The 26,101-nt window shown below is 45.8% G+C and overlaps 1 protein-coding gene across 18 annotated transcripts in view; it reads left to right on the forward strand.

Moving 5' to 3' along the window:
- The window catches only part of LOC114708231 (transmembrane protein 52), an 80,623-nt gene that overhangs the window by 50,183 nt on the left and 4,339 nt on the right, over positions 1 to 26,101 (forward strand). For 8 of the 18 annotated variants that reach the window (XM_037203263.1, XM_037203272.1, XM_037203262.1 and 5 more), the window contains 18 exons: positions 3,845 to 3,966; positions 8,280 to 8,408; positions 11,204 to 11,291; positions 12,127 to 12,300; positions 12,737 to 12,870; positions 17,949 to 18,225; positions 19,454 to 19,552; positions 21,219 to 21,355; positions 22,045 to 22,179; positions 22,319 to 22,428; positions 22,700 to 22,755; positions 22,864 to 22,983; positions 23,247 to 23,402; positions 24,434 to 24,563; positions 24,737 to 24,891; positions 25,114 to 25,246; positions 25,539 to 25,687; positions 25,915 to 26,049. In XM_037203263.1, coding sequence (XP_037059158.1) covers positions 3,845 to 3,966; positions 8,280 to 8,408; positions 11,204 to 11,291; positions 12,127 to 12,300; positions 12,737 to 12,870; positions 17,949 to 18,225; positions 19,454 to 19,552; positions 21,219 to 21,355; positions 22,045 to 22,179; positions 22,319 to 22,428; positions 22,700 to 22,755; positions 22,864 to 22,983; positions 23,247 to 23,402; positions 24,434 to 24,563; positions 24,737 to 24,891; positions 25,114 to 25,246; positions 25,539 to 25,687; positions 25,915 to 26,049 — 2,439 coding nt within the window. Of the gene's footprint in view, positions 1 to 3,844; positions 3,967 to 8,279; positions 8,409 to 11,203; positions 11,292 to 12,126; positions 12,301 to 12,736; positions 12,871 to 17,948; positions 18,226 to 19,453; positions 19,553 to 21,218; positions 21,356 to 22,044; positions 22,180 to 22,318; positions 22,429 to 22,699; positions 22,756 to 22,856; positions 23,403 to 24,433; positions 24,564 to 24,736; positions 24,892 to 25,113; positions 25,247 to 25,538; positions 25,688 to 25,914; positions 26,050 to 26,101 lie in introns of those variants that run through there. The other 10 variants (XM_037203273.1, XM_037203266.1, XM_037203267.1 and 7 more) reach the window with 9 other exon arrangements.

Below are 26,101 nucleotides of genomic sequence, written 5' to 3' on the forward strand. Positions count from 1 at the left end.
CTTTTATTATCACTGTAGCCAAATACCTGCCTGACAAGAAGCAACTTCAGGGAGGGGGTTATTTTTGTTCCTAGTTTGAGGGTACACTCCGCTGTGCTGGAGAAGGTGTGGTGGCAGAAATGTGAAGTTCCTGGTCACATTGTAGTCAGAAAACAGGATGAATGCTGGTATTCAGCTGGCTTCTCCATCTCTCTTTTACTCAGTCTGGGACTGCAGTCCATGGGTCGATCCCTGGCTTCTCCATTTTTCTTTCACTCAGTCTGGGACCGCAGTCCATGGGTTGGTCCATCTCTAGTCAGGTGGGTCCTCCCTCCTCAGCTAAACATCTCTGGGAACAACATCAAAGACACACCCAGAGACATGTTCTTTAAGTGATTCTGAGTCCAGTCATGTTGACAATGAAGAATGACTATTATACCACGTTTTCCACAAACTCACTCTGCCCACAGACCCCAAGTTCTCACAATACTCACAGTTTCCATGATAACCCATTTCCACAGACTACACTGACCACATTTTCCTTAATACATGATGGAAGAAGCCAGGCCAGACTGTGAAATCATTAGGTTCAATGTATCTGTTTCACAGGTTGGTGACCTGTTTAAAGGGAAGTGGACCCAGGTATCAACTCCTATCCCTAGCTTCCTTCATTCCTTTAACTTTCCCTTGACAGAGTCCGCTCTGCCAGACTCCCATCCTACCTACTGTCCCATGGTTATACACTGAACCGCTCCTGGCTCTGAAAAACCGGGGGACCAGCCAGTCCTGTACTCCCTGCCCTCAGGGGTTGAGTCTGATCCCTCCCAATGACAAAGTAGATAACAGGCTTTTTGGAGAACTCTTGATGTGCTAATGAAAATGCAGCATTCGTTGGATGTGCCTCAACAATGCCACTAACAACAATAAAAAGACTGACCTGAAGATTTAAAAATGTAAAATAACAAAATAACAGAAATAAATTAGATAACCTCCAAGAAGAGGAGGAGAGAGAGAGAGAAGGCTCCATCCTAGCTGGACCACTTTAGGACTGGGACTTCCCTTTGGTTTTTGAGACTCCTAGAACTTGCCTTCTTTGTCATCTGTGTCTGTCCTCCAGATCTAAGCTCTCCATCAGGTCCTAGTCCCTGCTTTAATAGCTGCTAATAATAGGTGCACTGCCACCTTAGCCACTCAGCCAGCCTGTGCAGGCTGAGACCAATGTTGTGCTAACCTGAATGGCTCCTCACATTCTAAGCATTGTCACTGTCCTCCTGCCTCCTCCACAGAAGAATGTTGCTGGAATATTTTCTAATTTTATCTCTGATTCAGAAGTAGATTGTATTTTTGACAATACTGTGGCCTCAGACTTGATAATTGGAACATTTTAAATGGTACAAGTCCATTAGCCTATGGAAAAGGAAACCTCCTACCAGGCCAACTCACCCTATTGACTGTCTAGAGGGCATAGTCCTCTATCCCAGGCTGAGTTCTTTAGTCCATGTAGATTTTCAGAGGTCTCCACTCAACCCATAGCACCAGAACAGTACCTACCACCCAGTAGGCTTCACCCTTATACCAGGCTTCCTTTAGTTCCAAGTCCTGACATCCCTCCAGGCCCCCACCTACTCACCTTACCCAACCAATCAGACCTGAGGAGTCAGAGTGAGGAGAACCAGCAGATGGGGACAAAGATATAAGTTTACCACCCCTTTCCCAGATTCCTGCAAAACTACTGAATTCTGTAGCTTCCAGTTTGTGTTCTCTGTGGCAGTTTTACACATAATACATAAAACTTTTCTGTATAATGCATTATTGTGCAGTCAAGAATTTTTAGTTGTTTTGGTTGTGCTAGAAATCAAACCCAGGGCTTTGAACATGCTAGGCAAACACTGGTGAGCTGTATCACTGATCCAAGTCTTCAAGCAATTAAAAATCTTGATAACTTTAAAATTGGATGAGAAATACATGGCCATTTAGTATTGAGTTACATATTTTATGTTTATAATTGTTGATAATAAAAGACACTTTAAGCTGGACAGTGGTGGCGCATGCCTTTAATCCCAGCACTCTGAAGGCAGAGGCAGGCAGATCTCGGAGTTCAAGGCCAGCCTGGTCTACAGAGTGAGTTCTAGGACAGCCAGGACTACACAGAGAAACCCTGTCTCAAAAGGAGACAGCTGTAATTTCATTTTGGAATGAGTGAGTTTGTTAAGTGTAGGTGTAAGGGTCTTATTAAATAAGAAACACAGAGCCAAATGCAGAGTTAAAAGCCCAAGAGGTCAGAGCAGTAGCTAAGAGCTGATACTAAAAAACCTTTCTTACCCTTCCTGCCACTGCTGTCCTTCCCCTCTGAAAGAAAGGCCTCTTTCCTGTGTGTCTGTCTTTTTATTGACTTTCTATTCTGCCTTCTCATTGGTTGTAAACACAACCACGTGACCTCCTCATCACTGCCTGTCTATACAGACCTCCAGGTCTTCTATGGTTGGTATTGAGATTAAAGGCATGTGTCTCCATGCTGGCTGTATCCATGAACACACAGAGATCTGTCTGTCATGTGATCAGGATTAAAGGTGTATGCCATCCCCCGCCGGGCTTCTGCTATGGCTTGCTATTAGCTCTGACCCCCGGGTAACTTTATTTATTAACATACAAATAAAATCACATTTCAGTACAAATGAAATATCACCATAGCTAAGTGTGTAGCAAGCAGAAGTAAAAGAATAAAACAGCAAGCAACAGAAAGACAGTAGAGCATCAAATCAGACACTTAGACTGTCCAGCAGAAACTGACGGGGAACACTGGGAACCAAAAGTGCCATCTGGAGTCACTGATAAACAAAGATTGTCCCAGGAAGAATGTCTTCTCCTGGGCGACACTTTTAATTAGTCATTTTCCCACCACAGACATTTTTGTACCACAGGGTATCTGAGTCTTTAACTTTGGGAAGATGAGTGGGAATAATTTGCCTCCCGGATGTTTGCACTCAGATGCTGTGGTCTCCTCCTGTTGTCAATGGCATTTTCTCCACTGGACTGCTTTTTCCGTTCTCCATTCTCCTTCTTGTGGGGATGGGGTGGGGAGAGCCCACCTGTGAAGAAGGGGTCTTACAGGAGACTGTAAGACAAACATGCTTGGATCTGAAGTGATTGAGAGGCCAACCCACATCCAGAGCCATCTTCTCAGTCTATTTTTACTGATCAGCTTGGACTTGATGTTATCTTTCTGCTGTTATTTGTTCTTTTACTTGGAGCCTCACCAAAGTGACACTCTGCTCCTCCCCACCCCCAAGACTCTCTCTGTGGAAACTCCTGATGACTGATTCAACAGATCTCCCCAGTTGATTTCTGCTGGATAATGGTTTTTTTTTGTTTTGTTTTTGTTTTTTTTTTTTTTTTTGAGACGGGGTCTCTATAGCCCTGGTTGTTTTGGATCTCAACCAGAATGCCCTCAAATTCACAGAGATCTGCTTGCCTCTGCCTCTGCCTCCCAAGTGATGAGATTAAAGATGTGCACCACCACACTCTAAATCTGCTGGATATTTTGAGCACCAAATTTGGTAATGTCTTACTACCAATCTATAGATCAATCTGCTTTTTACCTCAGCTTACTATACACTTAATAAACTCATTCAAAACCCAAAGTATGACTATTATAATTCATTCTCTGGATCAGAATAGGATAATCACATGAAAAATATCACAAGATTCTTCAACACATGTCTTGATTATTAACCTCATACTTGTAATGCAGTAAGTTAAAAAAAAATCAAACCATGAAACCTTTTGCTAAGTATTGTGTTAACACTCACTGATATCTCCTATGTTGCAAAGTAAACACATGTTGAGTTTACATGTTCCACTTCAGTTATATTTCAGAGCCACTGGTATTGCCGTAGATGTGCCAGTTTGGGTACCAAGGGCCACTGTGGACCTGAAGATCTGCATGTATGACCGACTCTACCAGGACTCTATCATTGTCCACACCAGGTGAGCCTATGGTGGGCAGCAAGAGTGTCATGCCTGGAGCTGGATATGCACTGGCTCTGAATTGTCACCTTAGGTAACAGAGGAGTGGGCAGTTAATTAGGCTATGGACCTTGAAGAAAGTGATCCTGAATATCCAGGATGTCCCAGTGTTGTGGAGGCATTGTAGAGGAATCCGGGAGAGTCAAGGACAGAGACAGAACTGAAGACAGGAAGGGACCACAACTATGGAAAGCCAGACACCTAAAAGTGCAAGAAATGGATTTTCCCCTGCAGTCTTCACAAGGAACCAGCCCTGCCTACAACTTAACCTTCAGTCTAGTTAGTCCCACTTTGGCCTTATGTCCTCCATGATGCTCAGAGAGTTACTTTATAATGTGTTAGGTCTGAGTTTGTGGAAAGTATTTCAGCAGCCATAACACACTTGCTATATGCCTGGGTTACTAAGCAAGGGTCTAAGTGCCCTCAAGAATATAGAACATAGCAGCAACGTGGAGAACAGACAAAGTCAAACAAAAGAAGTGTATTTATTTGTATTTTTTTAAAAAGACATCAGATTTTTGATTAAAAGTATTTTCCTTGAAGTACAACCTGATATAGGAGCATCCAAGTTTCATGACTTCACCAGCTTTGAACCACTAGTCCCCAGACCAGAAAAGCAGGTGCTGTTTGTATCAAACCCCTGTCCCTACCTCGTCACACATGACCTGGAAGAACAGTACTCCCATGGCATGGTTTCCACCAGGCTTTGTCTTGCTCCATGAAGGTGCAGTTAGTAGATGTCCCCAAACCCTCCCTGGGAACCAGAGAGCTATAAGAGCACTGTCAAAAGTCAGGGGGAGGGCTGGAGAGATGGCTCAGAGGTTAGGAGCATTGACTGCTCTTCCAGAGGTCCTGAGTTCAATTCCCAGCAACCACATGGTGGCTCACAATAATCTGTACCAAGATCTGGTGCCCTCTTCCAGCCTGCAGTCATACATGCTGTATACATAATAAATAAATAAAATCTTAAAAAAAATTGTTTAAAAAAAACAAAAAATAAAAAGTCAGGGGGAAACCTGGTGAATGAAGGAATGTGGGGCTTAGAAGAAGGGTTTGTTGTACTTATTTGGGAGAATGGGTTGAACCAGAGTTTTGGGTAGGTATTAAGTGCTTCCTGGCCATGTAGGGAAAGTACCCAGCTGTCAGTATAAATGTGTTCAGTAATCTTTAAACCTAGTGTCATGTGTAACTTTGTGTGGGTTTACCTGCACGAGTGTATAAAGGTGGTGATTCATGAAGACCATTTGTTATGTGTGCCCAAGAACCAATGTTGGTCACTGTTTACAAACAGTGGAGCTGACTAACACCCCAAGTGACTGCTTTCCATAGTATTTTAGGTCTCCAGCAGCAGAAGCTCAGGGCCCTGGTCAGCTGTAGTGTTGGATACACACTGTAGGGGCTCAGAGGCAGGCCAGAGGTCACCACAACTCTGGTAACCGTCTGGGCTCTGGTAATCATCCACAGAGCAGGAGAAAGGACAGAGGCTTTTCCCTCTGTGTCCACTTGGCTCTTCCTTATGGATGCTCCCAGAGGTATCTATGCACTTGTGGGCCCTCCCTGAAGATCTGGCTACTTCCCTCAGTGTCCCTCATAACATCAGGGTCCATGGTATGACTTTATTTTTCCATCTCTGGATCGATATGGACTCAGCTCTTAGGACCATATTTGAGCAGAGGTCTAGAAGACCATGGGCTGCAAAGCATAGTCAGCCACAGGACATACAAGGATCATTCCAGAAGGCTCCAGAAGGTTCTAGGACTATTGCCAATCATCCCCAAGCAAACCAGGGAAGAGTTCCCTGGGCCTCCCTCTCCAGGTTACCTTTTCCTTTGGTTAAGACATAATTCTTCCTATGGGAACAAAAGGAGACTCCCATAGGGAGCAAGCCAAGGCTGTCCTCCAGAGCTGCCTTAGAAGGAGATTTGGCCACTGCCACTGCCTTTGACAGATACCTCATTTCAGGCAAGGGAGAGGAAAACTTCTTTTGGACATAGGAAGACATAGGTAGGCTCTAGTAACTGGATATAGTCATGTCTGTTCTTCCTCTCTCTGGTTCTGAGTTATAAACGTGTGTCAGTAGCTAACACCTAACCATCCAGGGCCTCTCAAACTTCCTGTAAAGAATCCTGGGTAGGAATGTTGGAGAGGATGTGGAGCAAAGGGAACACTCCTCCACTGTTGGTGGGAATGTAAACTTGTACAACCACTGTGGAAATCAGTATGGCGGTTTCTCCGAAAATTAGGAATCGAACTACCTCAAGACCCAGCCATACCACTCTTGGGCATATACCCAAAGAATGCTGATACATACCATAAAGATACATGCTCATCTATGTTCATAGCAGCACTATTTGTAATAGCCAGAACCTGGAAACAGCCTAGATGCCCATCAACGGAAGAATGGATGAAAAAAATGTGGTACATATACACAATGGAGTACTACTCAGCAGAGAAAAACAATGAAAGCATGAAATTTGCAGGTAAATGGATGGAACTAGAAAAAATCATCCTGAGTGAGGTAACCCAAACCCAGAAAGACAGTTATGGTATGTACTCACTCATTGGTGGATTCTAGATATAAAATGAACAATCAGACCACAACCCATAGAACCATAAAGGCTATATATATATATATGTATATATATATAGCATGGAGGTCCCTAGGACGACTGTGGCATATAATAAATTTCAGTTTTACTCAATTATTGAAAAAAAATAGCCAAATGAATAGAAATACATGAACTATGAACCAAAGGCTGAGGGGCTCCCAGATGGACCAGGCCCTCTGAATAGGTGAGACAGTTGATTGGCTTGATCAGTTTGGGAGGCATCTAGGCAGTGGGACCAAGTCCTGTGCTCAATGCATGAATTGGCTGTTTGAAACCAGGAACTTATGCAGGGACACTTGGCTTAGTCTGGGAGGAAGGGACTGGACCTCCCTGGACTGAGTCTACCAAGTTGATCACAGTCCTCGGGGGAGGACTTGTCCTGGAGGAGGTGGGAATGGAGGGTGGGCTGGGGGTAAGGGGAGGGCGTGGGAGGGGGGAGAATAGGGGAACCCATGGCTGATATGTAGAACTGAATGGTATTGTAAAATAAAAAATATATATCACAAAAAAAAAAAAAAAAAAAAAAAAAAAAAAAAAAGAATCCTGGGTAGGAAGAAGCAGGAACCCCTAGGGAGAAGGCGTCCTTCACAAGCCTTCCAGGCCCTGCACTAAGTATCAGCCTGCAATACTTCTTCCCATTAAGCACTCTAGTCTCTGAGAACTGGTTTGGGCATGTTTCAACACAAATTTTTATTTAATTTAAACTTTTTTTTCAAAAGCTGGGTGTATTGGCATATGGCTATAAACTCAGCACTCAGGAGGCTGAGGCAGGACAGCTGAGTTATATAGTTCAGCCTGGGCTATATAGTGAGACCCTGTCTTAAAAAAAAAAATCAGGGTCAGCAAAATGACTCATCAGAAAGGCACTCACTGTTAAAGCCTGAAACCTGAGTTCAATCCCCAGAACCCACAAAAACACAGGCAAGAAACAATTCTGCAAAGTTCTCCTCTAGTCTCCACACATACAAAATGCTCCTGTGCATGTTTGAGTGTGCACATGCACTTGGGTGCTCACTCATGCATGCACACACATGTGTGCGAGGACACACACCATGCATAAATACACAACAATAATAATTTTTATTTTAAAAATTTTTTATTTCAGCCAGGTATAGTGGCAAGTGCCTTTAAAATCCCAGCACCTTGGAGTCAGAGGTAGGAGGATCTCTGTGAGTTTGAGGCCAGCCTGGTCTATAAACCAAGTTCCAGGACAGCCAGGACTATGTAGAGAGACTGTCTCAATAAATATACATTATATTTCATTTTATTTTATGTGTGACTTCTTTGCCTGGTTATATGTATGTGTACCACATGCATGCTTGGTGCCCACAGAGGTCAAAAGAGGGTATCAGATCACCTGGAACTAGAGTTACGGATGGTGGTAAGACACTGTTGAGCGCTGGATCCTCTGCAAAAGCAACAAGTGCTCTTAACCACAGCCATCTTTCCAGCCCCCAATAATAATTTTTTAAAAAATTTAATCAATTTCATTTCAGAACAAAACATCCCTTAAAAAACAGCATTGAAGCTACTTTCTAACCATCAGTGTGCTATGCTTGGCTCATAGTAACATGTCTGCTGCATATTGCACACTGGCTCTATCATTAGAAATACCTTAATCAGTCAAAGGATTAAGCATGCAAAGCCACCTGTGACCTCTTGCAGATCAAAAGCAGCCCTGCGCCTGAAGTTTGAAGTCTGCAAGGAGCTGAGAGGCCACATAGAGCTTCTGCCAGAAACTGGCTACATCCAGGCCCAGTCCTCCTATTCAGTACAGCTCAAGTTCCTGCCTCGGTGAGAACTGGGAAAGGCCTGGAGCATGATGGGAGGGGGTGGGATCCATGGGTGCCTTGTGCCGATCACTCTGCTTGACACACACATCCAGGATGTACCATCTGCCAAGGTAAGAACACACTGATCTCCCAGCGCGGACCCCGCCATCACTTCTGCTCAGACACAGTGAGCACCTTGCTCTTGTGAGACCTCTTCCTGTCACTCCCTGCGGTTTGGTGTCAGCTTGTAGCATACACTTGAAGCTTGTTTCTTTACCTTCATCCCAAAGCTCTGTAAGGTGTGCCTGTCACTCAGTTCTCCCTGCATCCTCCCTGTTCCAAAGCCCTTCTGTTCTTGCCCCTGGGGTACCTGCACTGCAGGTGTTGCAGACTGTTTTGGTATGTGGTATGTCCTTTGGCTTCTGCCTTTCCTAGGATAGACTTTGAATAATTCACTTCAGCTTTTCTGGTGCTTTGGCAACCAAAAGTACTGATTTTCACTTCAGCAGCTCTGTTTCCCTTAGTGGCCCTTGGTTCCTGCTACTGAACCTATTTTCCAAAGCTAAGATCTAGACCCTGGGCTGTCAACAGAGTTTGGACCACAGAAGTAGGTGTAGCAGGCTGGGGAGTGAGGTGGCTATGGATCTGCCTCCAGGCCTTGGCACTCAGGGTATCGAAGAGGAGCTGAAGCTGGTTTTTAAGATCTGACCTGCTTCATGGTAAAGGGAAACTCTTTTCTTTGTACTTTTTAAAAATTATTATTATTATTTTCGAGACAGGGTTTCTCTGTGTAGCTTTGCACCTTTCCCAGAACTCACTCTGTAGTCCAGGCTGGCCTTGAACTCACAGAGATCCAGCTGGCTTTGCCTCCCAAGTGCTGGAGTTAAAGGTGTCTGCCACCACCACTCAGCTTCTTTTGTACTTTTTAAAATATATTTCTATAATAAGACTAATTCTTTCGTGATCAGAGTCATGCCATGTAGCCTAGCCTGGCCTACCTTATGATTTCCTGGCCTATTACAGGTGTATAGCACCCAACCCAACAAAAGTAAACTTTTTTTCTTTTTCAGTACTGGGAAATCACTCTACCACTGAGCAACCTGCCTTTAGACTGATGTTTCAAAAATTTTTAGGATTCCTTCAAGTGATAGACTCCTTATCATTTTATTGATTTTTGTCTTTAAAATTATTATTTTGGACTGTTACTGAAAGTTTTTCTGTGTCCAGCCTGATCTGCAGCTGCCCAGACCCAAGTAAACACACAGAGGCTTATATTAATTAAAAACCGCTCAGCCATTAGCTCAGGCCTACCACTGACTAGCTCTTACACTTAAACACAGCCCATTTCTGTTAATCTATATGTCGCCATGTGTTCCACGTCGTTCCGTGGCTTTACCTGTGTGCCATTCCATGCTGCTCCCTGGATGGTGAGATGCCATCTCCTGACTCAACCTTCCTCTTCCCAGAATTCTCCTTGTCTGCTTATCCTGCCTATACTTCCTGCCTGGCTACTGGCCAATCAGCGTTTAATTAAACCAGTGCACAAAAGCATTAGCCCACAGCACTGGACCAAAGAAATGGCTCAGCAGGTAAAGGCATTTGCCACCAAGCCTGATAACCTGAGCTCACTTACCAGAACCCACATGGTAGGAGAGAACAAATTCCTGCAAGTTATCCTCCAACCCTCATGTGAGAACAGTGGTATGTGTATTCCTCAAAACAAACACATTTTTAATTTTATTGTAGAATTATGATTGCATACATTCATGAGATAAAATGTCTTTACACACACACACACACACACACACACACACACACACCCCAAAATACATACATACATATATATATATATATATATATATATATATATAATAAGTAAACCAAGGTTTTTGCTTTTGGTTTTTAGTTTTTTGAGCTAAAGTGCTGTGAGTGAAAGTGTGCACCACCACATTTGACTAAGCCAAGCTTATTAACATTCTCTTTTTAATTTTTTTATTGAAAATATACTCTTTCCTACCAGGCAGCAGTGGCACACACCTTTAATCCCAGCACTCAGGAGGCAGAGCAAGGCGGATCTCTGTGAGTTCAAGGCCAGCCTGGTCTACAGAGTGAGATCCAGGACAGGCACCAAAACTACACAGAGAAACCCTGTCTCAAAAACAACAACAACAACGAAAAACAAAAACAAAACAAAAAGACAGAAAAAAAGAAAGAAAATATACTCTTCTCTCATACAATACATCCCAACCACAGTTTCCCCTCCCTCCACTGCCCCCCCCCCAGTTTCCTCCACCTTTCCCCTCCCCCAGATCCACTTCCCACCCTTTGCTTAAAATCTTTGCTTTTACAAAAGGCCAAGCCTATAAAAAACAACAGCCAAACAAGACAAAACAAGATATAATAAGACAAGGCAAAAGCCCTCATATGGAGACTGGGTAAGGCAACCCAATAGGAGGAAAAGAGTCCCAAGAGGAGGCAAAAGAGTCAGAGATACACCAGCTCCCACTGTTGGGAGTCCCACAAAAACACCAAACTATCACACCACAACATATACACAGGATCTGGCAACCCATGCAGGTCCTGTGCTTGCTGGCTTCAGTCTCTGTGAGCCCTGCTTAGTTGATTGAGAGGACCATTGAATTGCAAGACATTTACTTTTTAAAGTTAGTATACAAAATGATGTGGTTCCTTATGTTGTATTCATACATATGTCATTATATTATGTTCTTATTCACCTTACCCTTCAATTTTAGAACAGTTTTATTGTACAAAGTATAAAGAAGAAAAATATATTCAAGTGGATCCTTCCTCTTACAGACACTCCCTCCCAGAAGATGCAGGAAAGTATTTTGACCAGGACAGTCGTGTTCTGGAGGCTCCGATGACAATCTGGGTGGCTGACCAGGTCTGTACAGGACACTTTCTGGGAATGTTAAGTACTGCTTGGGAACAGGTGGCTGCTGTGGGAGGTAAACCCTGTGTCTCCAATGACAATGCCTAAAGAGGTAGAACCTTGATTTCAAAACCCATCCTCACTTCCCAGCCAGTGATATCCAGGAGCCTGACAGGCAGCTTTGCCTCCTAACTATATAACCCCTGCATAGTATGAAAGAACAAAAAAAGCCTTCTTATCTGAGTAGGCTGGCTTAGATACCTCACCCACATATGCCTATGGGGCTGGAGAGATGGCTCAGGTGTTAAGAGCACTGTTGCTCTTCCAGAGGACCCAGGTTCAATTCACTGTACCCACTGTCTGTATGTAACTCCTGTTCCAGGGGGATTTGACACCATCACACAGACATACATGTAGGCAAAACACCAAAGTACATAAAATACAAATAAATTATTTTTAAAAAAGAAATATGCCTAGACAATTGAACACAGATACACTGATGAATGCACCACATACACACATAGATAGACATGTTATGATCTCATCAACATGGGTCCACATATGTATGTGCTTACAAACAATATATCCACACATAGTCACATGCCACATTGTCACACCTGGCTGGTGCTTTAGACTACTGCTTGCACTCCTTCTCTATTCACCATGGAATTCTGGCTCAGACACTCAGTTGTCCACTAGGAAATACTGAGGAATGGTCTGGCTGAGAAACTCATGTTCTGGAAATAGTATACTGTTGGCCACATGGCAGCAGAACTGCCTTTATTATTTGGGGCTTTTGCATAAATCTTCCAGTGCCTGGGAATGTTCTCTGCTGTTTGCACCTTAGATCAAACCAGTGGGCTTCACTGTCCAAGCCATCGTCACCACCTCAGACTTGGAAATCAGCCCCTTAGAGATAAACTTTGGCTACTGTACCATCTATGAGGCTATCAGGACAGAAATCAGCCTCAGCAACCTCTCACTGTTGCCCCAGGAGTTTGGGTTCGTTGGACTTCCAAAGGTACCTGCTGTGGTCATCCCTGGGGATGTGGAGCAGGACATAACAGCTGCTCTCCAGGCCCAGGTGTCAGCAACTCTGCTTCCCTGTAAAACCTCCCAGTTGAACCTTTCCTGGGGGCTCCTGGACCTCTCATGTTTCTGACTGTAAGGTACCCAAAAAGCTCCAGACTCTCCCTCCCCACCTTCTAAGACTTTCTCTGGCCAAGAGGATGCCCAGGCCTGACTGCCATAAGCCCTTTCTAGGCTGTCCCTATCCACCCACACACTTGGTAAGGTTGAGCACCCACACACATACACATCTTTCATACTCTCACACCCTCTGTGTGTCCTCCTAAAGTGGCATGATCACATATCACTTCCCCATACAGGGTACACAGTTTTCTACCAGCTTCTCTACAGAGCATGGTTTTCACTTTGACTCTGTTCCCATTCCTCAGTATGTGGACATCCAGCCCAATGATGGGTTTGGGACAATCTTGCCACTGGAAACTCTGCAACTTGATGTGATCTTCCAACCCATTAAGGCCAAGGAATACAGATTTGAGCTGGTCTGCAAATCCGAAATAAACCGGTAAGCCTGCTAGGCAGAGGAGACGTGTGACCATGGTGTCCTTTCCTCAAATCCCACCAGGCTGACCTCGGGCATGGGGTAGACAGCACTGCTGATCAATAGGAGCCCAAGACCCAGGGATAGATAGATTTTAGGTCCATATGACCTTTTACTTTGGACTAGTTTACCCTTGTATGTGAAGAGATAAGGAAATAATGAGTCGGTGAATATGAGTATTATAAACATGAGCATCTGTGTGCATGTCAGTACATTGTGAAAAGTATCTTGGTATAAGTATTCATACATTATTCACTCTCAAGGCTTGAAATATGTCATTCCTTGCTTTCCTGGGTTTCTGTTGGGAGGTCTAGTGCTATTCCAATGTATTTACCTTTCCAAGTTGGTATCTTGGGCATACTCAGTTGGTAGAATGCTTGCTGCACATGCTTGAAGCACTGAATTTGATCCTCAGCACCACATGAAGCAGTGCTGTGAGCACTTATAATACCAGCACGTGGACATCAGAGGCAAGAGAGTCAGAGTGGAGGTTATCTTTGGCCAAGTAATGTGGTTGAGGCCAACTTGGGCTATATAAAACCTGTCCCAGAAACTCAAAACAAAACAAAACAAAACCTCTTATTTTAATATTTAAAAGGAGTTAGAGAGATGGCTTAGCAATTAAAGGCACTTACTGTTCTTTCAGAGGACATCAGTTCAGTTCTCAGCATCCACATGGTGGCTCACAACCACCTGTAACTTCAGTTCCAGGCAATCATGTCTTCTCTGGCCTTCTTGGTCTCCTGCACACACACAGTACACATAAAATTATACAATTGAGCATGTGTGCATGCATACAAGTGTATACACACACACACACACACACACACACACACACACACACACACACTTTCTTTCTTTCTTTTTTTTTGGTTTTTCGAGACAGGCTTTCTCTGTGTAGCTTTGTGCCTGTCCTGGAACTCGCTTTGTAGCCCAGGCTGGCCTCGAACTCACAGAGATCTGCCTGCCTCTGCCTCCCAAGTGCTGGGATTAAAGGCGTGCGCCACCACTGCCCGGCAAATTTTTAATTTAAAGATTTGAGCCAGGTACAGTGGAGCATGCCTTTAATCCCAGCCCCAGCAAGCAGATCTCTGTGAGTTTGAGGCTGCCCTGTCTATAGAGTGAATCCCTGGCCAGCCAGGACTACACAGTGAGACCCTGTTTCAAAAACAAAACAAACCGGGCTTGAGAGCTGTGGGGACAGCTCAGTGGGCAGCGTGCCTGCTGTGGAAGCCTGAGGATCCGAGTGTGAGTCCCTAGAACCCACACAAAGCACAGCCCTGCACCTGTGACAAACTGCAAGGTAGAGAAGGTAAAATCCTTGGAAAACTCAAGGGCCAGCTGGCCTGATATGTAGCCGTGAACAGCAACAAAAAGAGAGACCTTTTTGTAAAATGGATCAGTGGGTAAGGCACTTGTCACCAAGCCTGGCAACCTGGTAGGAGAGTATTGGCATTCACAAACATGCTAAATAAATATAAAGAAAAATTTTAAATAAAAAAGAGAGATCTTATCTCAAAACAAGGTAGAAGGTAAGAACCAACTTCCAAAGTTATCCTCTGACCTCCACCCTTGTACTATAGCACATGCAAGCACACACTCACACAATATAGACACATATATCTATAGACACATATATACGTGCGTTGTACATACACAAACTGAAGAAAAATATTTAGAATTTTTAACTTGGGTAGTGGCACAGGCCTGTAATTCCAGCATTCAGGAAGCGGAAGCAGAAGGACCAAGTTTGAGGCCATCCTGAGCTATATAGTGAGTGAGCTATAGGCCAGCCTAGGCTACATAAAAAATAAAAGATTCCAGTAAATTTTGTATTTAGTCATAATCATTCTTTATGCATTTATTCAATTAAACATTAACAATAATCTCTCTAACTTACATATTTGAATATTTGAACATATTTTATATATGTGTAGGTAGATCTGTGTGCACAGTTGGGTGTCTGTGTGGACATACATGTGTGTGCCTGTGGATGTCAAAGGTCTTTGGGTGTTGTTCCTCACTCTCTCTAGCGTTGCACCTTCCACTATCTCTTTGTGACAAGGCCTCTTGCTGGCTTGGGACTTTGCCAAGTAGGCCAGGCTAGCTAGCTAGCAAACTTCCAAAGAATTGTCTGTTTCTCACTCCCATCTCACAAATGCTGGGATTATAAATATATGTCATTGTGCCCAGATTGTTAGAAGGGTGCTAAGGATCAAACTTGAGTCCATGTGTTTATAAGACAAGTGCTTGACAACTGAGCCATCTCCCCAGCCCCTGAACACATTTTGTGGTAGATGAGAGTTTGATAGGATAATCCATGTACTTGCTTAAAGCATTAAAAATACATGTAATGGGGCTGGAGAGATGGCTCAGCAGTTAAGAGCACTAGTTGCTTTTCCAGAAGACCAGGGTTCAATTTCCAACACCCATATGGCGGCACACAATGGTCTGTAACTCCAATCCCAGGGCATCTTATGCTCTCTTTGGCCTCTGCATGCACTGTAATCATGTGGTGGGCAGACATGCAGGCAAAATGTCCACTCACATAAATTTAACATAAACCTTTAAAGCTGGGCAGTTGTCATGCATGCCTTTAATCCCAGCACTTGGGAGGCAGAGGCAGGTAGATCTGTGGGTTCAAGGTCAGCCTGGTCTACATAGTGAGTTCGAGGACAGCCAGGGCTACACAGAGAAACCCTGTCTCAAAAAACAAACAAACAAATAAATAAATGTAGGCGGATGTTTCTTTCCTACCCGCCAGTTCCCAAATAAACACATTGAGTCTTAATATTAATTATAAATGCTCTCGGCCAATAGCTCAGGCTTATTACTAACTAACTAGCTCTTACAACTTAAATTAACCTATTTCTGTTAATCTATGTATTGCTACGTGGCTCATGGCTTTACCTATCCTCTAGCATGTCTTGCTCCCTCTGTGTCTCCTGGTGATACCACTGACTCTGCCCGTCTTCATCCCAGCCTCCTTAGTTTGGCTATTCTGCCTATACTTCCTACCTGACTATCAGCCAGTCAGCTTTTTATTAAACCAATTCAAGTGACAAATTTTTACAGTGTACAAAAGGATTATTCCACAGCAAATAAACTTTTAAAACAAGATATGTAATGAGTGCAGGGTGAAACTGAACAACTGAGCTCTTTCTTAGCAGGCACAAGGACTTAGATTCAATCCTCAGCACAGAAAACAAATGATAAAAGTTGATGAGTGAACATAAGAGTTCTGGGAAAATACAGAATGTAAACTTCCTGTGGTTAAAATGACCAGATACCTAGAGCTAGAATTATAGCTCAATTGGTAGAGTGCTTGCCTGGCATGCACAAAACCCTAAGTTCAATACCCTTCACTTCATAAATAAGACATGGTGAAACACACCTGTTATTCCAGCACTCAGGAGATGGAGAAAGGAGGATTTTAACTGCCAATAAATATTTAATGTAATAAGCCTGAAATCAACTCCTTTTACTACATTTTTCTTTTCTTAAAATTTTTACTTTTAGCCAAGCAGCGGTGGCATATGGCTTTAATCCCAGCACTTGGGAGGCAGAGGCATGTGATTCTCCAGGTTCAAGGCCAGCCTGGTTTACAAATCAAGTTCCAGGATAGACAGGGCTGTTACATAGAGAAACCCTGTCTCAAAAAACAAAAACAAAAACAAAAACAATTTATTTACATATATATGGGTTGCTTGCTTGTCTGAATATGTACTATATACATACAGGTGTGTAGATGTAACTCTAAACAGTCCTATTAAATAAGAAACACAGAGCCAAATGCAGAGTTAAAAGCCCAAGAGGTCAGAGCACTAGCGAATAGCCTTTAGCTTACCAGCCGCTGCCGTCCTTCCCCTGAGAAAGAGACCTACTTCCTGTGTGTCTGTTTTTTTGGTTTTTTGTTTTGTTTTTTTGTTTTCTTGTTTTGTTGTTTTGGTTTTTTGAGATAGGCTTTCTCTGTGTAGCTTTGAAGCCTGTCCTGGAACTTACTTGGTAGCCTAGGCTGGCCTCGAACTCACAGAGATCCACCTGTCTCTGCCTCCGGAGTGCTGGGATGAAAGGTGTGTGCCACCACCACCCTGCCGTGTCTGTATTTTTTATTGACTTTCTGTTCTGCCTTCTCATTGGTTCTAAACCCAACCACGTGACTTCTTCGTCACTGCCTATCTATACAGACCTCCAAGTCTCTATGGTTGGTACTTGGATTAAAGGTGTGTGTCACCAAGCTGTCTATGTCCTTGAACACACAGACTCTGCCTGCCATGTGAGTGGATTAAGGGCGTGTGCTCCCACTGCCAGACTTCTGCTAAATGGCTTGCTATTAGCTCTGACCCCCAGGCAACTTTATTTATTAACATACAAATAAAATCACATTTCAGCACAAATAAAATATCACCACACAGGTGCCTACAGAGGTCAGAAGAGGACTTTGCTCCCCTTGAACTGGAGTTACAGGTGGTTTCAGCCCCCATGTGGGTACTGAGAACCGAACCTGGGTCATCAGCAAGAACAGCCAAGACAGTGCTCTTAACCTCTAAGCTAGTGGTTCTCAACTTGTGGGTAGAGACTCCTTTGGGGAGGGGTTTCATTTCAAATATTTATATTAGGATTCATAACTGTAGCAAAATTACAGTTATAAAGTAGCAACAAAAATAATTTTATGGCTGGGGGTTACCACAACATGAGGAACTAACTGTATTAAAGGGTCGCTGCATTAGGAAGATTGGGAACCACTGCTTTAAGCTATCTCTTAGCCCTGAAACTCTTCTTTTTAAAGTAACTTACAGATTTTTATTTCACTTATATAATTTTGCTTGCACATTTTCCCCACATTGGTTAATGAGGTCATAAACAACTGTGAGGACTGCAGGAGTAAGTATTGGGTACCTGGGGCATCATCAGCTCAACAGGCCTGTCCGTCACAATTGGCATGTGGAGAGCTGTGTGTCTCCTCCACTCAGGGCTGCAGAGTGGAGCCCTGCACAGATGCCACAGCACAAAATGAACATAACCCACATGGTTGCTTTCAGGTGCTTCAAGGTGTCTTGCCAAGCAGTAGGTGTCCACCCACCCCTGGAGCTGTCCCACTACCAGATCAAGTTTTCAGCCACTGCCTTGTATGGCACCACTGTGTCCACACTGTATGTCATCAATTCTCACCTGAGCATGAACAAACTGATCCACTCCTTGCCTCGAATTGGGTCAGAGGAAGCTACCCCAGTGGGACCAACATCCTTTGAGTTCTTGGTGCCCCCTAATTCACCCATCACCATCTCACCATCCGTGGGAACTGTGTTACCAGGAAAGGTAAGCACGGGCCCCACTGACAGGCTAGGAGGCAAGGCGTCCAGGCCACTCTCTAGGGTGCCTGGCTTGGTACATCTTAACCACAGGTATTGAACCACAGCAAGGCCAAGGGTATGAGCCAGGGGCTCAGGAGCATGGGAAAGAAGACACGGTGCCCTTGGCCTCACCTGAGCTGAGAGGCAGAGAGCTCTGAGAGGAAGCTGATCCAGCACATGCCTGCCTGGGGCTGGAAGGAAGATGTGCAGACTGTCAGAACAGCCAAGTGTTGGCTCATAGTAGATAGCTAAAGAAAGCCACACAATACCTGCCTTAAGGAGCACACCTGTGTGGCCCACTTCCGTTCAGTGTCCTTTTGTCTGGTCACCAGCAGGATTCAAAGGATAAGTTATTTAAAACATGTTCTGTTGAATTTAGAAATTACTCCCTCCATATTGGTTGTCGTCTCCCACTGAGTTATGACAGTGTCTAGCTCTATTTTTCCTTCTACTCTGCTTTTTCCCTTCTCCTTCCTCTTCCTTTTCTGTCTTCTCTCCTTTTTTCTCATCTCTCCCTCCCCTGTTCACTCTTCTCCTCCTAACTTTTCTTCCCCTCTTACCCATCATTTCACCCCTACAAACCCCACCCCCACATCCTGAGCATCAAGGAGATGTGGTCAGCAAGTCACCGTGGAATCTTTCCTGAGACATGTCCCATGGGAATTTGCTGCAGATGGGAAAGGGCTCCATGTTCCCAGGTTCATTTCTTACTCTAGTCTGGTGAGGTTCTGACCTATTCAGGACCCTGCTCTCAGCACCTCTAGTTAACAGACCTCCAACATACATGGCCTGAAGTCCACCCCATCTTCCTAGGGCAGTGATCAGGGAGAACCTTCCTGGAAGGGAACATCTAGGTTAAAATATCAAAAAAGCAACCTTAGAGAAATGCAGTCAAGCTTGTTGGCACATGCCTTTTGAGAGACAAAGGTAGGCAGATCTCTGTGAGTTCAAGGCTAGCCTGGTCTACAGAGAGAGTTCCAGGACAACCAGGGCTACACAGAGAGACTATCTTGGGAAAAAAAAAAAAAAAACAGTGGCGGGGGGAGAGAGAGAAGGAAGGGAAGAAGAGGGGAGGGAGGTTGAGAGAGAGAGAGAATGAAGGCCACCATGGGAGGAGGGAGGTGCACCAGCAGGGCCACCTGTGCCCTCTGAGCTTCTGGGAGAGGGTTGGCAGTCCTAGTGTCTCTCTGCAGAGGTGTTTGGTCCAAGTGGCCTTCCAGCCTGTACTGCCACATGAGACAATCCTTGAGGAAGCCATTCATATCCTGAACAAGGAAACAGAGACCAAACTGGTAAGTGAAGTATTTTAGGGGAGGTGCATAGTGACCAGAGGGTAGCGGCATGAGGGGAGCAAATGGCATGCCACCAAACGGAGGGAGGGTGCAGATGTGTGGGCTTGCTGTGGGATGACCCTGTAGGCTGTGAATATGTTTCATTACCATTGGTTAATAAAGAAGCTGCTTTGGCCTACAGCAAGGCAGGATAGAGCCATGTGGGAAATCCAAGCAGAAATACAGGGAGAAGACGGGGGAGTCAGACAGTTGCCAGGGAGCCGCCAGAGCAGCAAGACATACTAGAGAACAGGCAATGCCACAAGCCACGTGGCAAAATACAGATAAATAGAAATGGGTTAATTTAAGTTGTGGGAGCTAGTTAGTAATAAGCCTAAGCAATAGGCCAAATGGTTTGTAATTAATATTAAACCTCTGAGTGATTATTTTAAAAGTGGCTACAGAATCAGGCAGGACAGGAAAGCCTCTTTTCACATGGTCCTTGGCGCCTGGGACTGCAGTCTGTGTCCTACATATGACAGAGGTACAAGGCAGACTTTTCTGGGACTGTGCTCCAAGCTGGTAAAAGGTTGTCTTGCAAGACCTCTCCCTTTCCTGGAAGCACCACCAGGCAGCAGGAGGCAAGGGTGACCCTAAGGGTGGCTGGAGTTTTGACCAAAGCAGGGTTGGGATAAAAACCCAGAATAGCTTCTCATGAGAGATAACACAGAAACCACCTTTGGAAGGCAGCCTTGAAACAGTAGGCAAGCCTCACCCAACAGTATGTACAGGCTTTCCATGCTGTACCAACTTAGGGAGTTGTGAAGCCACTGGCTACAGGCTTACCCTTCTCATGGCCTCATGCCTCTCATACTACACGCATGAGCGAAGAGCTCTGACCTTCCTTCCACCTTCTGATGAGGCAGTGAGGTGGAAGGCATAGACTGGAGGAGACTGATGACCCCAATTCGGCAAACTTCTTACTTCTCTGTGGCTTGGTCTCTCTAAGTTCAGACATTTCAGGCCATGAACTTGTCCTTGGAGGGTCTCTGTGCATGGGCTTCCCTGGATGCTTATCTGCCTGCACTGCTTACTTTCTTAATCCCCTGGTGTACCTGTTGTCAAACTCCCTTAGAGAACCAGTTGCTTTGAGGATACCATTCACTCCAAACTTGAACTGGTAGTTCCTGTCACTCAGCAAGCAGTCAAACCAAGCCTGCTAGGCTAGGCTATAAACAGATATTTCCCCACTGCTCAGTCCCAAATAAACACACAGAGGCTCACATGAATTATAAATTCTCAGCCAGTAGCTCAGGCTTATTACTAACTAGCTCTTACATTTTAAGTTAACCCATATTCCTTATTTACACTCTGCCACATGGTGGTACCTTTATTAGCATGGCACATTCATCTCCTACTTCCTCTGCATCTGGCTGGTGACTCCTGACTCTGCCCTTCTCCTTCCCAGCATTCCTTTAGTCTACTTGCCCTGCCTATACTTCCTGCCTGGCTGCTGGCCAATCAGTGTTTTATTAAACCAATTCAAGTGACATCTTTACAGTGTACAAGAGGATTATTCCACAGCAGTGGGCCTCAGAAGAGCCTGGGACAGGGGAGCAGTGAAACACCTGTTGTGCAGAGGACTGAGCCCCAATGGTAGCCCCTCAGCATCTGCTCCTGCTTACAGTTCCGAAAGGAAACAACCCAAAGGAAGGAACAGTGGAAACAGTCTCTGCCTGTGGTTCGGGTTCACAACCGGGACCGACCAACCCGGGCCTCTACTCCCCATACCCAAGAGCTGCAGAGGCAGGAGCTCAGTGCCAGGTAGGACGGAGGGATCTTCCCAATCTGCATCTCACCAGCTCTCCCCAGATGTGATGAAGCCTACCTTGTTCAGTAGAGGTTTTCCCATACATTGCCTGGAGCACGACTTCACTAACTTGTGTGTCTGCAGATCCCAAACTGACTGTGTAGTGGTATTTGCTGCATGACTGGCCTCAGAAATAGTTGGACTCAGGGCTCTTCTTCTGAGGCTATTCCCATGGGCCTGGTATCCCTCTGAACAGACTACGCCATGATCTGATTCCAGCCTCCTCAATGAACAAATGAGCCCAAGAAAGCTCTGATGGGTCTGATAGGCCACTTGCCAGCCCAGGACCTGTCCCTGTGGACCCAGGAATATGGTTCTGTAGTGACCAAAACATTTACTCCCTCTCTCTGGATGACCAGGGTCTGCAGTGGGGAAGAAGGTCCCTACAGGAGCCAGAGAAGGGTGGGGAAAGTTAGTCTACCAGACAAAACTGGTGTGGTCACCACCTGGGACCCATAGTGGCTCTGAGCTCTGCCTCTTAATACTTTCACCTTCCCTGGAGAGTCCACCTGAGCCCACAGCCCTAGAGAGCAGGCATGACCATCAAAGATGAGGAAGGTCTGGTCCCACTCTGAGTATCCTAGGAACAGAGCCTAAGGTCATGAGGAACATGCATGAATGTTCTTTACTGCCTTCATTCCAGTTCCAATGAATACCAAGCTGCACAAGCCACCTTGGTCAGAACCTTCCAGGGGAAGTTTGACAGGTTTGTAGTCCCCTGTGTCGTTGCCAGTGGTGACATCAAAGACAGGAAGGCATCAGAACCTCTGAGCTTCAGGTGTGTGGGGTTCTTGAGACAGGGTGGGGTGTGATTGGCCATAAAATCACTGTCCCTCCTCTACTGCTGGTCATATCCGAGACCTAGGGGACACAGAGTCACCCTAATCTGCCATTATTTGCCCTTGTCCTGCTTCTAGCCCCTATAACACTCTATATCTGGAGCTATGGTGTCCAGTAGTGGCTCCATCCATTGTGGTGACATCTAATGAAGGCAAGACTGTCGTTAACTTTGGTGATATTGCTGTGGGTAAGTCCTAATTCTATACCGACAGCCCTCACTCCTGACAGCGTATCTTTTTTTTTTTTTTTTTTTTTTTTTTTTAGCTGAGGATTGAACCCAGGGCCTTGTGCTTGCTAGGCAAGGGCTCTACCACTGAGTTAAATCCCCAATCCGACAGCGTATCTTCTACCCTGGGTACCAGGACCATTCCAGTTACCATCTGCTCCCTGACCTTGCTGCAGAAATAGATGCTCCTTGGACCTTTGTGACTGTGACCTGACTCTCTGCCACATTTCAGGGCATCGAGGCATAAAGAAGATCACCCTCCAGAACATTTCTCCCGAGGACCTTGATGTATCCTTATCCATACTCAGTGAGTCAGCTTCCAGGGTTGGAGATGGCAGTGAGGTGTGTGGCAGAACCTGCAAAATGTCATCTTCATCCTTGATACTCAGTTCTTAGTTGGAGTTCTCAGTGCTGAACCCCCATGGTCCCTTCGTTCTGCTAAACCCTACCAGAAAGCTATGTTCTGGCGAGACACAAACCCTGGTGCTATCCTTCTCACCCCACGAGAGCATACTGGTGAGTGCAGCCCCCAAGCAATGCTACTGCCCTGAGATCCCCACACTGCAGGCCCATGATGTGGCCACAGGCAGACACCACTGTGTTCTCAGGCCCAGATGATCAGCTGGAGCCTGAAAGCAGCCTGTCCTGACCCAGTTCTTGCCAACAAGTCTGTGGAAGGAAAGATCTCCAGACTATCTCAGGAGCACAGTGCTATCAGCCAGCTACTCATGGGTAGAGCTCCCATGTCTGCACTTTGCTAAAGAACATAATCTCCTTAGGCTCAGGAAACACTGGACATCATCTCCAAGAGAGGCACTCTCACCCTCACCCTTACGGGCACAGGTGTGGCATCCATGATTACATGCTCCATTGAAGGCAACATCCTCAACATGGGCTATGTGCTTGCCAGAGAATCTGTCTCGACAAATTTTAAGGTGAATTAAGCCCTGGTCCCAGCCTCCTTAAAAAAGATTTTTTTGGAGCCAGTGAACTCTGCATTTGGAAGTACCCAGCTGGTTGGGGAACCCCTGGAGGCACACATTGTCTCTCCTGAATTCTGTTCCCGAGAGGCTGTCATTTCTAATGTCTTCCTAGCAGGGACCCCAGAGCCTTTACTTCTAGGAAAACTGGGAGCACCCTCCCCCTGACCTGACAAAGCGCTGGCCTGAAGGATGTTTCTTGTCTTCCTACATCAGGCCTTCATTGCTCTTCTTCTTTGCTACTTATTTACTTCTTTGGACCTCTAACTAGGTGTCCCCCAGTGGACAGACCTCTAAGGAGATCCATGCTGTTACCTGGGCTCCCTCATGTTCACATGAACATGGTCCTGTCTCACCCTGAGAGCTACCCTAGGTTTGGACTCAAGCAACCTACTTGTCCACCTGCTCTGATGGGGTCCTGGAGTAGAATACCATACAGGGTGCTATCCAAAGAGAGGACTGAGGGAGGAGAAGAGACTAGATGAGGATATGGTTCAGTTAAGAGGAGCTCTTGGGCTGGAGAGATGGCTCAGAGGTTAAGAGCACTGGCTGTTCTTCCAGAGGTCCTGAGTTCAATTCCCAGCAATCACATGGTGGCTCACAACCATCTGTAATGAGATCTGGTGCCCTCTTCTGGCCTGAAGGGACACATGCAAGCAGAACACTGTATACATAAATAAATAAATCTTAAAAAAAAAAAAAGAGGAGCTCTGGAGAACAGTTGACAGGCACAGAGCTGGCCACACAGTTGGGCAGGGAAGCAGGCTGCCAGCCAGCCTTGGAAAAGACCAAGTGATTGAGTACCAACAGTCCCAAACACTGCGACTGTGGTTACTGTTGGCAATACCACCAGAAAGGGCTTGTAGCATAGTGTCACCTGGTCCCCATCAGGTATGATCCAGCAGCAAACAACCTAGTCATAGATACTGACCACAGGCATAGGGCAGCTTAGGGTATGCTAGTTGAGTGACATCTTGCTCTTGCAGCTACAGAATGAATCCTCACTTCCCATTAAGTTCTGGATGCGGCTGGAGAGCCTCTCCAAAAAAAGGGCTGAGAACCGGCAGCAGCTACCAAAGTTCCTTACCTCCCATGAGCAGAGGACCGAAATTGTTGGTGAGTTAACACATTGCCAGGAATCACAGGGGTACGGAACCATGAGGAGATATGTGCTGATGGAGTACAGCAAGACAGATCATGAAGAGACTGAGCAAAAAGGGATGCAGAAGGGTATGAGCTCAGTGGAGCAGGACGGGTAGTGTTGATCATAACCCCTGTCCTGCCTGCAGGCACACAGAACCACAATGGCCAGAGCGTATTCAGTGTTGTTCCAGTTGAGGGACTCATGGTCCCTGGGAAGACTCACGAATTCACCATAACCTTCAGTCCAGACCATGAGAGCCTCTACTTCTCTGACCTGCTCCAAGTGGTGCTCTTTGAAAAGGTGGAGCTTATAGCTGAGCCCTCACAGATCTCACCCCATTTTGGGAAGGATCCCTGTGTGTCCCTTATCTGCCCCTTCCTGGAGGCTTTTATTATCTGGTACCTCATGTTGGAGGATGTCAGACAGAGATCAGCATCCCTGGTTCTCCAGGCCCCACCCTGAACCGGCCTCAGTCCCCAATTGTCAAGCTTCAGGGCAGGCTGCTATGCTTCTTGTCCCCAGAAAGTCTCCCACCAGATCCTCCTGAAGGGTGCTGCCCGTGAGCACATGATGTTTGTGGAGGGAGGAGACCCACTGGATGTGCCTGTGGAGTCCCTGACAGTGATCCCTGCCTTCGACCCAGAACATAGAGAAGGTGAGCCCCTACCATGTGATTTCTGGCTCAGGGAAAGGGGAGGCAGGGGTAACCTCGGGGAGCAGTGAGAGGGCCCTCTAGTACCCCAGGCCAGCAAGTGGGCATACCAAGGCCCACTGGAGAAGAGCAGATTACTAGCCCATCAGCCCCAGAGCCAGGCAGGATGCCCTACCAATCTCTACCAAGGAGATTGCTCTGGGGTTCCAGCTACCCTCCACTTCCTATTGTGCTGCCCGACCCTGGACAGCTCACCTCACGCCCAGACACATCCTTCCATCTAACCACTTTTCAGCTAGATCTCCCCCTCCAGAAGCAGAGGAGATGAAGCCTATTCTGGTGACCTTGAACTATGTCCAGTTTGACACAGACATGCCAACCCCACCTGCCACCCGAGAGCTGCAAGTGGGCTGTATCCGGACCACCCAGCCATCACCAAGGAAGGTGATTACAGCCCGAGCTTGAGCTAAACCCCAGAAACTTCATTGGCCTCCCTGACCTGGGCTCCCTGACTTCTCCTGGCCTTGTGTAGGATTTTTGCAGCAGATATTGGGTGGCAGTCCTGGTCAGAGTTGAGGGGTGGGTAAAGCTGGGCACCCTTATTCCGCTAGTTCTACTGCCTCCTGAGAGTACCTGACCCTCTAACCTCCAGTAGTACCAATATCTCACAGACTGTGGAGTTCATCCTGGACAGTATCCCATGGCTTCAGCACAAGGGCTTCACCATCGAGCCTTCCAGGGGTTCTGTGGAGCGTGGTCAGACCAAGACCATCAGTATCTCCTGGGTACCGCCTGCTGACTTTGATGTAGGTGCTGGGACCCCAGGCTGGGCAGGGAGAGGTGGTGAGGTAGGCAGGG

Source organism: Peromyscus leucopus, chromosome 2, assembly GCF_004664715.2.
Source record: "Peromyscus leucopus breed LL Stock chromosome 2, UCI_PerLeu_2.1, whole genome shotgun sequence".
Classification (NCBI taxonomy): Eukaryota; Metazoa; Chordata; class Mammalia; order Rodentia; family Cricetidae; genus Peromyscus; species Peromyscus leucopus.